The sequence below is a fragment of the Bison bison genome, unplaced genomic scaffold, assembly GCF_000754665.1.
Source record: "Bison bison bison isolate TAMUID 2011002044 unplaced genomic scaffold, Bison_UMD1.0 scf7180017864033, whole genome shotgun sequence".
NCBI lineage: Eukaryota > Metazoa > Chordata > Mammalia > Artiodactyla > Bovidae > Bison > Bison bison.
The window spans coordinates 1396648-1410704 of NW_011494605.1; the positions used below are offsets into that span (position 1 = coordinate 1396648).

The 14057-nt window shown below is 37.1% G+C and overlaps 1 protein-coding gene across 2 annotated transcripts in view; it reads right to left on the minus strand.

The window, feature by feature from the left end:
• Positions 1 to 2094: 2094 nt before the first annotated feature.
• SPATA6 (spermatogenesis associated 6) overlaps positions 2095 to 14057 on the minus strand; it is a 171130-nt gene continuing 159167 nt past the window's right edge. The window contains exon 13 of one of the 2 annotated variants that reach the window (XM_010834435.1): positions 2095 to 4435. In XM_010834435.1, coding sequence (XP_010832737.1) covers positions 4255 to 4435 — 181 coding nt within the window. In that variant the 3' untranslated portion in view covers positions 2095 to 4254. The remainder of the gene's footprint in view (positions 4436 to 14057) is intronic. The other variant, XM_010834434.1, reaches the window with a different exon arrangement.

The window sequence follows — 14057 nt, forward strand, 5'->3', positions numbered from 1 at the left end:
ATTTTCTCTCCCATTTTCATGCTTTTACAATAAGTTCTGTTGCATCAAGCTAGCATACTCTATGCTCATTCTTGTATTATTTTATCACAGAAGTTACCAAACCACTATAAATGCTGGAATATATTGTTTTGTCTCTCTCAATAGATTCTTTGTGCTTATGGGAAGATACATTTAAAAATTTTATACTCTATATCTAACACAGTGCTCAATAAATATGTGATAAATGGGTGAATCAGTGGTTGAATGTGTAACTAGCCTAAGTTTCTAAGATAACATAAAAATAAACATAATAGTTGTAAAATGATTGAGTCACTTTGGAAAGCAATTCTTCAAAATGTTAAACAAAGAGTTTCCATATGACCCAACAATTCTACTCTTAGGTGTATATTCAAGGAAAATAAAAACATATATCCATCACAAACTTCACAAATGTTCATAGTACCAGCATTTTTCATAATATCCCCAAAGTGAAAGCAATGAAAACGCCCACCAACTGAATAGATAAACAAAATAAGATATATCCATATAATAGATTATTTTTTAGCAATAAAAAGAAATAAAGTACTGACACATGTTACAACAGGTATGAGTCCTGAAAACATTATGCTAGATGAAAGAAGCCAGACAAAAAAACTCACATATTATATAATCCCATGTATATGAAATGTCTAAATGTCCAGAGTAGGCATAGAAACAGAAAGCAGATCAGTACGAGTTGTGACAAGGGAAAAAAGGCATGGGGAGCAATTGCTAATGGATACAGGATTCTTTCTGGGGTGATGAAATATTTTATAATTAGCTAGTGGTTACAGTTGCACACCTCTGTGACTATACTGAAAACCACTCAACTGTATACTTTTAAAGGGTGAATTTTATAGCATATGAACTATCTCAAAAAAGCCATTATTAGGAATGAGCACAATAATGAGAATTCTCTCCTTTTGGTCCAGATTTTTAATCAAGGGCTTAATCTTTGAAATCAGAATACAACTCTGCTGCCGAAAACTTCCTGATCTACATTGATCAATTACACAATTATAAAAATGTTGGAACATTAAAAGATCATTCTAAATTAACCTCTTCCTCAATATAGGAAAGAAAACCGAGGTCTAAGAAGGATAGATGACTTAAACAAGGTTATATAACTAGTAGTGAAACCAGGGAAGACACACTCTCAGTCCAATGATTTAATTTTTTCCTTAGCTGAATTAACATTTTCCTTCCTGAAATTCCTAGGATTTTTTTAAGAGAAAAATTACATTAAAAAGAAGGAGACAGACCAATTTATCTTTCATATTGTCTAATAACTATTGCTAGATTGTAGGAAATATTAAAAAGGGGGTTAAGAGAATAAACTATGGCATCTTTCTGCTTCTTTCAATGAGAAAAGGCAGCTATTAGTACTTAGAGGTTTTACTCTTGAAAGATAATACAACATAAGAATTCATCATAATAGTTAGGGAAAACAACAAAGACTACTCTTTCCTCAAGGGAATGGAAATAGACACTTAGCAAAGATGTTAAGTATGTGGAAATTTATATTTGATCCTTCAGGGAGATGTCAAATTTAATTCAGAGGAAAATGTCTCTTAAATATTTTCTAAAGTTCCCCTTTGAGACCCATTTTTTGGTGGCCTTTGTATGATAATGGCAAATATAGGTGCAAAGTAATATATATATATATTTTTTTTTTGTACTTACTCACTCAGGAAATTTTCTATGATAGCAAATATTTTCTTTAAAGTTCATATTTGCTCTTTTTACCAAGGAGCCTGGGCTTTCCTTGTGGCTCAGCTGGTAAAGAATGCCTGCAGTGCGGAAGACCTGGGCTCAATCCCTGGAGAAGGGAAAGGCTACCCACACACCAGTATTCTGGCCTGGAGAATTCCAGGCATCATACAGTCCATGGGGTCACAAAGAGTTGGACATGACTGAGTGACTTTCACTTCACTTCACTGATCTTCCCAGGTGGCGCTAGTGGTAAAGAACCTGCCTTCCAATGCAGTAGACAGGAGGCTCAGGTTCATTCCCTGGGTCAGGAAGATCCCCTGGAGGAGGCCATGGCAACCCACTCTAGTATTCTTGCCTGGAGAATCCTATGGACAGAGAAGCCTGGTGAGCTGCAGTCTGTAGGGTCTCAAAGAGTCAGACATGACTGAAGGCATGTAGCACACCAAGAAGCCACTTTTAAATAGGGGAATTTTTCATTTGTTTCCATCAAGGAGGAAAAGATATTAAGTTTTATTGATGTATGATTTTTTAAAAAACCATCATTCAATGCTGACCTTCAAAAACTTATACAAAAAATCATCAGAAAACTTACAACCAGAGGGTAGCTGAGTGATTGTGGAGTCCAGTATTTTCCTGACTCTGTCAACATGTGTCTGCAGATGGCATTTCAGAGGAAGTCTCGGGAGTTGGGGGAGAGGAATGGGAGGGGAAAGATAACCATAACAGCAAACACTGTTACACACTCAATTTAGTTTAGGAAAGTCTGGGTTAATCAATAAATATTTAATGAGCACCAAGTATGTATCAGACTTTCTATTAGATGCTAGAGCGAAGCATGTTTATGCCAGGATTTCTTACAGCCTCAAACATGCTAACGTTTTTACTAAGGTGACCATATGTAGTTTGCCTGAACAATTTACCACTGTTTTTTTCAGTATTACTAGCAACCCCTTTTTATTCCTGTCATCTTACCCATGACTCTCTAAGTTTGAGTGGTACACAGATTTTTCCTAAACTTACATGACCAATGAAAATACTTGTATCTACATTCCTAAAGCCATCTCTTAGAACAGCAGTCTACAAACACAGTTCAGGAAATGCTGACCTATTCCGTTCCCTCCACTGATAACTGAGGAAACCAGGACCAGAGATCTGTAGCCTAGGATACCTGGCTCCTGTCTCTGATGTGCTTCCAATACATTGCAGATTGCCACAGATAAAACAATCAACATGAAGCTGAAAAGTCTTATTATTAGATAACAGGTATTACGTACTTTCTCCAATTAGAAAAATAAATCGCCCAATTTACATACCAATTCCAACTTAAATAGAGTTCAACTCAAGTATTTTAATATCATAACTATAAAATTAACCAAAGATGGAATCAATGAGAAAACATTATCTTGTAGTCAACTCTTAAAGTTTGTAAGTCAAGTTTATCATTTCCTATTCTCTGCATTTCTTCTACTCTCTCTAATAAATATAAGGTAACTGATTTCTTTGTATCTTCAAAGCCTAACTGTCCTCAGATGTGTTTGGAGCCAGGGTAGAGGGGAGAGGGGGAAGAAGCTAATTTTATCAACCAACAACTTTTGAGTACAAAGAGTTATGCTCTAATATTTCCTCCCCTTTATGGTTCCCAGGTTGTTTTTTTTTTTTTTAAAGTAAGGTTGCTACTTTCACGGGCTATTTGATACCTATGAATACTCTAAAGAGATTAAATTACAACATAAATCCCTTATTCTTTATGAGTTTTTACAAGCTTTTTAACAAAGGCTATTTTCTGATTCTGGTTCCACCAAAAGTTTTGACTCTAGGAAAAAAACATGCAAAAAAAAAAAATCTATCTTTAAAAATCAGTTATTCATATCTGGGGTCACATTTGGCCATTCCTATTTCTCGCTATCTGTTAGGCATTTTAGGTAACTTAGCTAGCTCTTTTAGAGAAGAGGGAGTAAAGGATTATAGAAACTTTAAAAAGAAAACTATATCTTAGGAGCTAAGACATTAATAGCCTTTTCTTAGGGAGCAAACAGTAGAAAATACTAGTTAAAATAGAGTTTAAACTCCTGGGAAATTCATCTCTGTATATGTTTTTTTGCCTATGACCAAGAAATGAAAGTTAATAATAAAAATAATCTTAGTCAGACAAGATAACCGGTCGAGCAAATGGAAAGAAAATTACAAGGTGATGAAGGCAGAAGAGCATTTTTAGAGAGAATATGTTCTTGGATTTGTAGCTGGTGACATGAGAGACATGTGACAGGACAGCCTTCTCGTAATCAGAATGGAGGTTTTGACTGTGTTGCAGAACTGTGGGAATATAGCACTCTCTACTGTGATTGGAAAAAGAAGGCTTGCCCATGATACTTTATCATTTGAAATAATAAACTTAAAGTCTAACTACTGTGCTCAATTAGAACCACCTGATTAAAAAAAATAAAAGAGTACAGGTATTGATCACATCAAACGTTTTCATTGAGAAGTTGACAAGGACACTCATACAGTTTATCGCGGCTGATCTCAGAAGCTTTCCTGTGTATGAGAAACAGAACTACAGGCCTTTTTGTATAAGTTCCTGTATATCTTGTCCATGCTGTTCTCAAAGATGGGTCGGTGGGATTTTCCTTTATAAGAGGCTGCCCTGTTGGACCAGTATTCACCATCATCCAAATGGAGAGTGCCACGTGGTCGTTGAAATGAGCTATAGAAAAGGATATAAAAGATTAAAACAATAGTGAAGCAAAATGAGAGGTGGGATATAAAAATTAAATATTTACTAAGAACTTTATAGGCTTGATAACACTTTTTTATTTGTTAGAAATACTGACTTTTTAAAAGGCCAAGTTTATTTTTTAAACAAATAATGAACCCACTTCAATAAATTAAGTACTTATTACAGATAAGACCTCTCAGGCATGTTAGATGTGCCATGTAAAACTGTTATGTTCTTGCTATAAAAGGTTACAAATATTTTATTCATCTATTTGGAATCTCAATCCACAGAAAACAATTTCTTCCCTGACTTTTCAGTCTCATGATTTTACAGTACTTGTGAACTGTGAAACAAGAACTCTTGAAGCTGGATATCTGTAAAAAGAATTTGCTGTTTCACCTGGAGTCAATCTGCCACATGAACACAATAAAAGTGGTCATGAAAAAAGGCACAAAGTGGCTTAGAGCCTGCCGCACCCTTAGAGCCTGACACAGTGTCGATGAGGATGTAAAATAATGAGAACACTTATACACTTTGCAAAACCGTTTGGCATGACTCAGTAAGGTTACATACACAACTCTAGCCAACCCCCTGGCTCCTAAGTATCCCAGCAAAATCCTCGCATGTGTGCACCAGAAGATATGTGCCAACATGTTCATAATCACACGCTTCGTAATAGAACTAAAAACTGCAAGCAATCTAAATATCCGTTTATGTTGGAACAAAAAACTGAGCTGTGGTGAGTGCATACAGTGGTATAATATGCAGCAGGGAAAATTAAAGATCTATGGCTACATGCATCAACATAGGTGAAACTGAAAAATTAATTCAGTGCAAAAAAGAAAACTTCAAACAATAAACAGTTAAAATTACATTTGTGTAGAATAGTTTAAAACAAGGAAAATTAAATAATTCATTGCTTAAGGGTAGATACATGTGTGGTATAACTATAAAGAAAAAAGAAAAATCACAATAGCAGTTATTTCTATGGAAAGAGGTGCAACTTGTTAGCGGCATAAGGTTATGTTCTATTTCTTAAGTTGGATGATAAGTAAATGGGCACTCCTTTTATTGCTGTTGCTATTTAGGACACGCAAGTCTTAAGTATATACCTCTGTTACGGCTGACATATTTTATAATAGCATTAAAAAATTCACTTCTGTAAATCGTGTTAATAGGTGTCTCTATCTCCTGATGGCTTTGCTAAAATGGGAATCTACCTCATATATTCCAGCAATCTTACTAGATTTTATCAAACTTTCTTTACACCTGATACCACCTCTTTCACACTGGAAAATTTTGAAAATGATAACATGATTAACCTTACTTTTACTTTGTCCATTCAGTTTCAGAGAGGTAATTAACACAATTTTAAATAATGTTAGTATAATCTTTAAAATATTTCAAAAGGCCTTAGCCAAGTCTGCAATGCTATTGCTTTCATATAGTTTCCACCTTTCATTAGCTTAGCTTCAGAAACAGTCTAGCCAAATGAATACAAGTTCTTTCATACAGTTTCTCACAATCCAAACTCCTGCCTAAAAACAGTCACTCAAAACAGTTTTTTGGACATTTTGAGTCAAATGGTAAAGAAATCACATACATAAACACATTAATAGAATATTTCTGCATATACTCTGTACCTCTGCAAACATTCTACAAGTCTAAGGCCCCACGTTTGCCTCTGTTCCCTCATACTACTTTCAGTTCAGTTCAGTTGCTCAGTTGTGTCCGACTCTTTGTGACCCCACGGACTGCAGCATGCCAGGCTTCCCTGTCCTTCACCACCTCCCGGAGCTTGCTCAAACTCATGTCAATCAAGATGGTGATGCCATCTAACCATCTCATCCTCTGTCGGTCCCTTCTCCTCCTGCCTTCGATCTTTCCCAGCACAGGGTCTTTTCCAGGGAGTCAGTTCTTCGCATCAGGGGGCCAAAGTATTGGAGTTTCAGCTTCAGCATCTGTCCTTCCAATGAATATTCAGGACAGATTTCCTTTAGGATTTCCTTTAGGATTGACTGATTTCCAAGGGACTCTCAAGAGTCTTCTTCAACACCACAGTTCAAAAGCATCAATTCTTCAGCACTCAGCCTTTTTAATGGTCCAACTCTCACATCCTTACATGACTACTGGAACAACTACAGCTTTGACTAGATGGATCTTTGTTGGCAAAGTAATGTCTCTGCTTTTTAATACGTTGTCTAGGTTGGTCATAGCTTTTCTTCCAAGGACCAAGTATCTTTTAATTTCATGGCAGTAGTCACCATCTGCAGTGATTTTGGAAAAATAAAGTCTGACACTGTTTCCATTGTTTCCCCATCTATTTGCCGTGAAGTGATGGGACAAGATGCCATGATCTTAGTTTTCTGAATGTTGAGTTTTCAGCCAGCTTTTCACTCTCCTTTTTCACTTTCATTAAGAGGCTCTTTAGTTCCTATTTGCTTTCTGCCATAAGGGTGGTGTCATCTGCATATCTGAGGTTACTGATATTTCTCCAGGCAGTCTTGATTCCAGCTTGTGCTTCATCCAGCATGGCATTTCACATGATGTACTCCACATAGAAGTTAAACAAGCAGAGTGACAATATACAGCCTTGATGTACTTTTTTCCCAATCTGGAACCACTGTTCCATGTCCAGTTCTAAATGCTGCTTCTTGACCTGCATACAGATTTCTCAGGAGGCAGGGAAGGTGGTCTGGTATTTCCACCTCTTTAAGAATTCTCCACATTGGAAAGCCCTCATAATACTTTAGGAGTCCCCATATGTTATCTTTTTTTCATTGGATTGTATTTGCTTTATTTGTTGCTGTGTTTTGTTTTACATCAAGTCATGCACTAATTAATATTCACAAAGCACAGATCTGTACTTTATGTCCCTGTTGTCCATAGTCATCAACTTTACTGCATAATAATGTCCTTTTCTGAACTCTGTATTTTGCCAGGCTAGTTCTACCACAATAAACCTACTCAACACAAATTTGAATTTCTATTAAGCCACTACCCAAATCTCAGAAAAGTAAGCAATAGTAGGGACATTAACTTTGAAAATCATTGTGTAGGTTTTTCTGATATTGTAAATCTAATTCCTAATCTCTATCATAAATTATTATATTTAATGCCATCAGGCATAGATTTGCTACTGCTTTGGTATTATTAGACAATACTTTTTTTCATATCACAAAGCTGCTTTAAAATATCAATGCTATCTCAATGGCTTGCAATGAATAAATAAAGTCCAATAACCTTTTCAGAAGCAACTGTGAACCTGGAGAGTTTCTGTAAAAAAAGAGCTGAAGTGGTCAAAACAGATATCCTAAAACGCTTTAAAAATCTTGAAGATTTTGACAGGGAGATATTTCTTTTTAAAATTGTAAAACTTTAGACAGTATTGTGGTTCTCTGGAAAGAATTGGGAATTGGCTCATCCTGTAAGTCTGAATTGCAAAGTAGAGATGTTTGCAAAACAGGTCCTAATATAGCCCATGGATAGGTGCAAACAAAGAACAGCAGAATCTTAAAAGCAACATTTACTTCTAGACATAGAAGCACTGGCTATCTAACTAATAGATTGTGAACATATTGAGTCAATTCTAATTTTCCATTACTGAGAACATTAATAAGCTTAAAATGGGTAAGCAACACTAAAACATCTTATTATAGTAATAGGCTTTTAAAGACCACACTTCTGTATTTTACTAAGAGTATCTCCAGCATTCATTCATTCAAAGCACTCAAAGTTCCTACTCTACAAAGCATAGCATCAGTGTTATGTAACATAAAATGGTTATCTTCAAAGCAGGATAAAATTGCTATTTTATTAAATGCAGCATAGATATATATTTTTTTAGCAATTTTCTCTTGCTACTTCAATAGGGAGCTCTCTATTTAATTATGACAATGCTATTAAAAAAAAACACACAAAAAAGAACAGAGACTAGGATAATATCTGCGAACTAAGCACTTTCAAAATTTAAATGTTGTTAAGATATAAATTATAAATTTTTAAAGCCTTGCATATATTTAGACAAGAGAAAGGTCTTATGCAGCTTAACATGTACTAGGATACCAAGGGCATGACTAGGTTTTATACTCAGAAAAGGAGGAACTCACTTGAAACCCTGACAGTGTTTTCTGTATCAGTATGAAATGAAGACCAAGTACATACCACTTTACACACGGTATTCAGATAACATACCTATAAAGTGATATACATGAAGAAAAGGTCAGAGGATAAGATATATGGCACACAAATGATAAGAACAGGTGGCAAGAATACACAAAAGAACTATAAAAAAAGATCTTTATGACCCAGACAATCACTATGGTATGATCACTCACCTAGAGCCAGACATCCTGGAATATTAAGTCAAGTGGGCCTTAGGAAGCATCACTATGAACAAAGCTCGTGGAGGTGATGGAAATCCAGTTGAACTATTTCAAAATGCTGTTAAAGTGTTGCACTCAGGTCAGCAAATTTGGAAAACTCAGCAGTAGCCACAGGAGTGGAAAAGGTCAGTTTTCATTCCAATCCCAAAGAAAGGCAACGCCAAAGAATGCTCCAACTATGGCACAACTGCACTCATCTCACACGCTAGCAAAGTAAAGCTCAAAATTCTCCAAGCCAGGCTTCAGCAGTATGTGGATCGAGAACTTCCAGATGTTCAAGCTAGATTTAGGAAAGGCAGAGGAACCAGAGATCAAATTGCTAATATCCGCTGGATCATCAAAAAAGGAAGAGAGTTCCAGAAAAAACATCTATTTCTGCTTTACTGACTAAGCCAAAGCCTTTGACTGTGTGGATCCACAACACACTGTGGAAAATTCTTCAAGAGATGGGAATACCAGACCATCTTACCTGCCTCCTGAAAAATCTGTATGCAGGTAAAGAAGCAACAGTTAGAACTGGACATGGAATAGCAGACTGATTACAAATTGGGAAGGAAGTACGTCAAGGCTGTATATTTCCACCCTGCTTATTTAACTTATATGCAGAGTACATCATGTGAAACGCTGGGCTGAATGAAGCACAAGCTGGAATCAAGATTGCCTGGAGAAATATCAGTAACCTCAGATATGCAGATGACACCACCCTTATGGCAGAAAGCGAGCAGGAACTAAAGAGCCTTTTGATGAAAGTGAAAGAGGAGAGTGAAAAAGTTGGCTGAAAACTCAATATTCAGAAAACTAAGATCATGGCATCCGATCCCATCACTTCATGGCAAATAGATGGGGCAATGATGTAAACAGTGAGAGACTTTATTTTCCTGGACTCCAAAATCACTGCAGATGGTGATCACTGCCATGAAATTAAAAGATGCTTGCTCCTTGGAAGAAAAGCTATAACCAACCTAAATAGCATATTAAAAAGCAGACACATTACTTTACTGACAAAGATCCATGTAGTCAAAGCTTTGGTTTTTCCAATAGTCATGTATGGACGTGAGAGTTGGACCATAAAGAAAGCTGAGAGCCAAAGTTTTGATGCTTTTAAATTGTGGTATTGGAGAAGACTCTTGAGAGTCCCTTGGACTGCAAGGAAATCAAACCAGTCAATTCTAAAGGAAATTTGTCCTGAATATTCATTGGAAGGATTGATGTTGAAGCTGAAACCTGTTGTGAAGAATAGACTCATTGAAAAAGACCCTGATGCCGGGCAAGATTGAAGACAGGAGAAGGGGCTGACAGAGGATGAGATGGTTGAATGGCATCACCGACTCAATGGACATGAGTTTGAGCAAGCTCCAGGAATTGGTGATGGACAGGGAAGCCTGGCATGCTGCAGTCCAGGGGGTCACAAAGAGTCAGACACAAATGAGTGACTGAATAAATATACTGGATGGATGTATGATGGATGTATGGATAGATGTAAGTAAGGAATGTAGGAAGGAAAGATTCAAAATCCTGGAGATCAGGATAGATGATAGGGAGAGGCTTTAATATGAGGTAATAAAATTGTGAAAGCATTTTGCATCTTTAAAGATACAACAGAAAATAAAATGTCATAAAATATCATTAAAGCCATCAAGAGACTTCTGGTTCAAGATGCTGGAATAGAAAGACATGCACTCATCTCCTCCTGCAAGGGCACCAAAATCACAACTAGCTATTGAACAACCATCCACAGGAGGACCCTGGAACCTACCGAAAAAGATACCCCATGTCCGAAGGCAAAGAAGAAGCTGCACTGAGATGGCAGGAGAGGCACAATCACAGTAAAATCAAATCCCACACCCGCTGGGTGGGGGACTCACAAACTGGAGACCAATAGTACCAAAGAAATTCTCCCACTGTTGTGAATGTTTGGAACCTGACATCAGGCTTCCTAGCCTGGGCACTCGATAAAGGGACTGGGAATCCTCAGGGAATCCGATCTTGAAGGCCAGAGGGATCTGATTATAATACTTCCACAGGGTTGGGGGAAACAGAGACTCCAGTCTTGGAGGGCACAAACAAAACCTTGAGTGCACCAAGACTCAGAGGAAAGGAGCAGTGATCCCACAGGAAACTGAACCCAAACTACCTGCTAGTGTTGGAGGGTCTCCTGTGGAGGTGTGGGTCAGCAGGGGCCCACCACAGGGATGAGGGGACTGGTGGCAGCTGTCTGGGAAAGCCCCGTCTTGGCGGTCACCCTTAACTCCCAAGGGATGGGTCACCTCAGGCCAAAAAGCTACCAGAGAGGGAGCAAACCCTTCCCATCAGCAGATAATCAGATCAAAGATTTACTGAGCAAGGCCCTGCCCACCAGAGCAAGACTCAGTTTTTCCCACCACAGTCCTTCTCATCAAGAAGCTTACACAAGCCTCTTAGCCTCTGCCATCAGAGAGCAGACAGAAGAAGCAAGAACCACAATCCCACAGGGAGTAAAACAAAACCATGTTGAGAAAGTTAATTAGTATGAAAAAGCAGAAAGTTACATCCCAGATGAAGTGACAAGATAGTGTCAGAATAGTGATAGTGGTTGATCCCGCTGTCAGAGGATGTCTGCAGAGGGGTAATTTTGGCCAAGATCTCAAGTTCCCTTTTGACTTCTACTGAGAGAAGCTTTAAGGCAAGCAAGTGGGTAATTACTTTGAGTGTGATTCCCTCATATTTGAGATGGAAAGTAGAATGGGAGTGACTTCTTGCCCTATTATATAACTTGGGGATAAAACAAATAATATCATAATCATTCATCCATGGACTAGTGTCTCCCTAATACACTCTCTAGTCTCTCCTGAACATATTTACAGCCTATGCATACACATAATATTCTAGATGACCAGGGATAGATAGAACTTTATCAAGGACAACTGTGGCTATCTTGTCCCTGGAATTTTATTGTCTGTCCATTAAGCAGTAAGTAAGATCTCAAGTACTCCCATACTGTTTGCTATTATCAGAATAATGATAGTGAATATGATTCAGGATCTTGGAAAAAGAATGGAGGTAAAGATTGAGATGATGCAAGAAATGTCTACCACAGACCTAAAAGAACTAAAGAACAAACAAACAAGAGATGAATAGTACACTAGAAGGAATCCATAGCAGAATAACTGAAGCATGGATAAATGACCTGGGGGACAGAATGGTGGAAACCACTGCCACGAACAGAATATAGAAAAAAGGATGAAAATAAAAGAAGCCAGCCTAAAAGACCTCTGGAACAACATTATCACATGAACATTCACATTATAGGGATCCCAGGAGGACAAGAGAGAAAAAGGACCTGAGAAAATATTTGAGGAGATAATAGCTGAAAACTTCCCTAACATGGAAAAGGAAATAATCAACCAAGTCTTGGAAGCACACAGAGTCCCAGGCAGGATAAACCCAAGGAGGAATACACTGAGACACATAACAATCAAACTGACAAAAATTAAAGACAGAGATAAAATATTAAAGCAACAGGGGAAAAACAACAAAAAAACATATAAGGGAACTCCCATAAGGCTGATTTCTCAACAGAAACTTTACATGACAGAAGGGAACAGCATGACATATTTAAAGTGATGAAAGGGAAGAATGTACAACCAAGAATACTCTACTCAGCAAGACTCTCCTTCAGATTTGATGGAGAAATCAGAAATTTTACAGACAAGCAAAAGTTAAGAGAATTGCACCACCAAACCAGCTTTACAACAAATGCTAAAGGCAGAAAATAAGAGAAGGAAAAGCCCTACCTAAAGAAAATAAGCCCCAAACAATTAAGAAAACGGTAATAGGATTACCTTAAGGTAAGATTTAATTACCTTAAATGTAAATGGATTAAATGCACCCAAAAGACACAGATTGGCTGAGCAGATGAAAACCTGTGCATGTATGCACTTCCACTTACAATACTCTACTTGACCCCCCAAACTGTATGCAGTTATTTTATATTGTTAGGTTAATCATGTCCCCATTATGACTTGCAATTGTAATTATCTTTTATTTTTTGTCTGACTATTGATTGTGAAAACTGATAAACATCTTTTACTATTTGTGATTATGTAACTATTACTCAATACTACTGTATCATGATTGGTCAACAGAAATATTATAGAATTCTATATCACCAAAGCTACCATTTAATAGAAAAACCTGTAATCACTTTTTAAAATCCATATGCATATCAGAATTACCTTGGAATTTTTTGGGGAAAAAAAAAAAAAGACAACAAGATTTCTTGGTAAATTATAGCAGTAGTTCTCAAACTTTAACACACATCAGAGTCATCTGAAGGGCTTATTACAACTCAGATTATTGAGTCTCACACCCAGAATAACTAACTGAATATGTCTGAGGTGGGGTCCAAGAATTTGAATTTCTAACAAATACCAGGGTATTTATGATACCACTCATCTAGGAACTACAGTAAATTACTGGCTTTTCTACAGAAATGTGAAACTTTAGGGAAAAAATTGGATGTTGTTTAAGTTCTTTTACTATTCACATAAACTATATAGTAAACATTAATAGAAGTTTATTCAAATGAATTTACTGAAGACTGGTTACTTACAGGTCACTTACTTCCCTTTCTTGGATGTGTAGAAATGAGCCACTGACAAGAAATAAGATCTGGTTGCTTTCATCATCATTAATTCCACTGTTGATTCCTCATCTAGAGATGTTATTAAATATCACAACCATACAGTGTTTACTTAAGTAATGCCTTAAAGCTTCAACAAATGCAGTTGATCATTATTAATAAAGGACTTAATTTTAATATCTGAACTTTTTTTAAAAAACTGAGCTCCTAGTACACATCAGAGACCTTGATACACAGTCAAAAACAAAGGTAGGAAAAACATCGGTGCCTTATGCTTAACACGAGGAGGCAAGACAGACACAGAATGAAACAATCATTATGGGATAAATACTGCTAATTGAGAATATATACGTGAGAGGAAACGGTAGGATAAAGGAAAAAACGACAGTCTAAGATCCAACCAGTCCATCCTAAAGGAAATCAGTCCTGGGTGTTCATTGGAAGGACTGATGTTGAAGCTGAAACTCCAATACTTTGGCCACCTGATGCGAAGAGCTGACTCATTTGAAAAGACCCTAATGTTGGGAAAGATTGGAGGCAGGAGGAGAAGGGGACGACAGAGGATGAGATGGTTAGATGGCATCACTGACTCAATGGACATGAG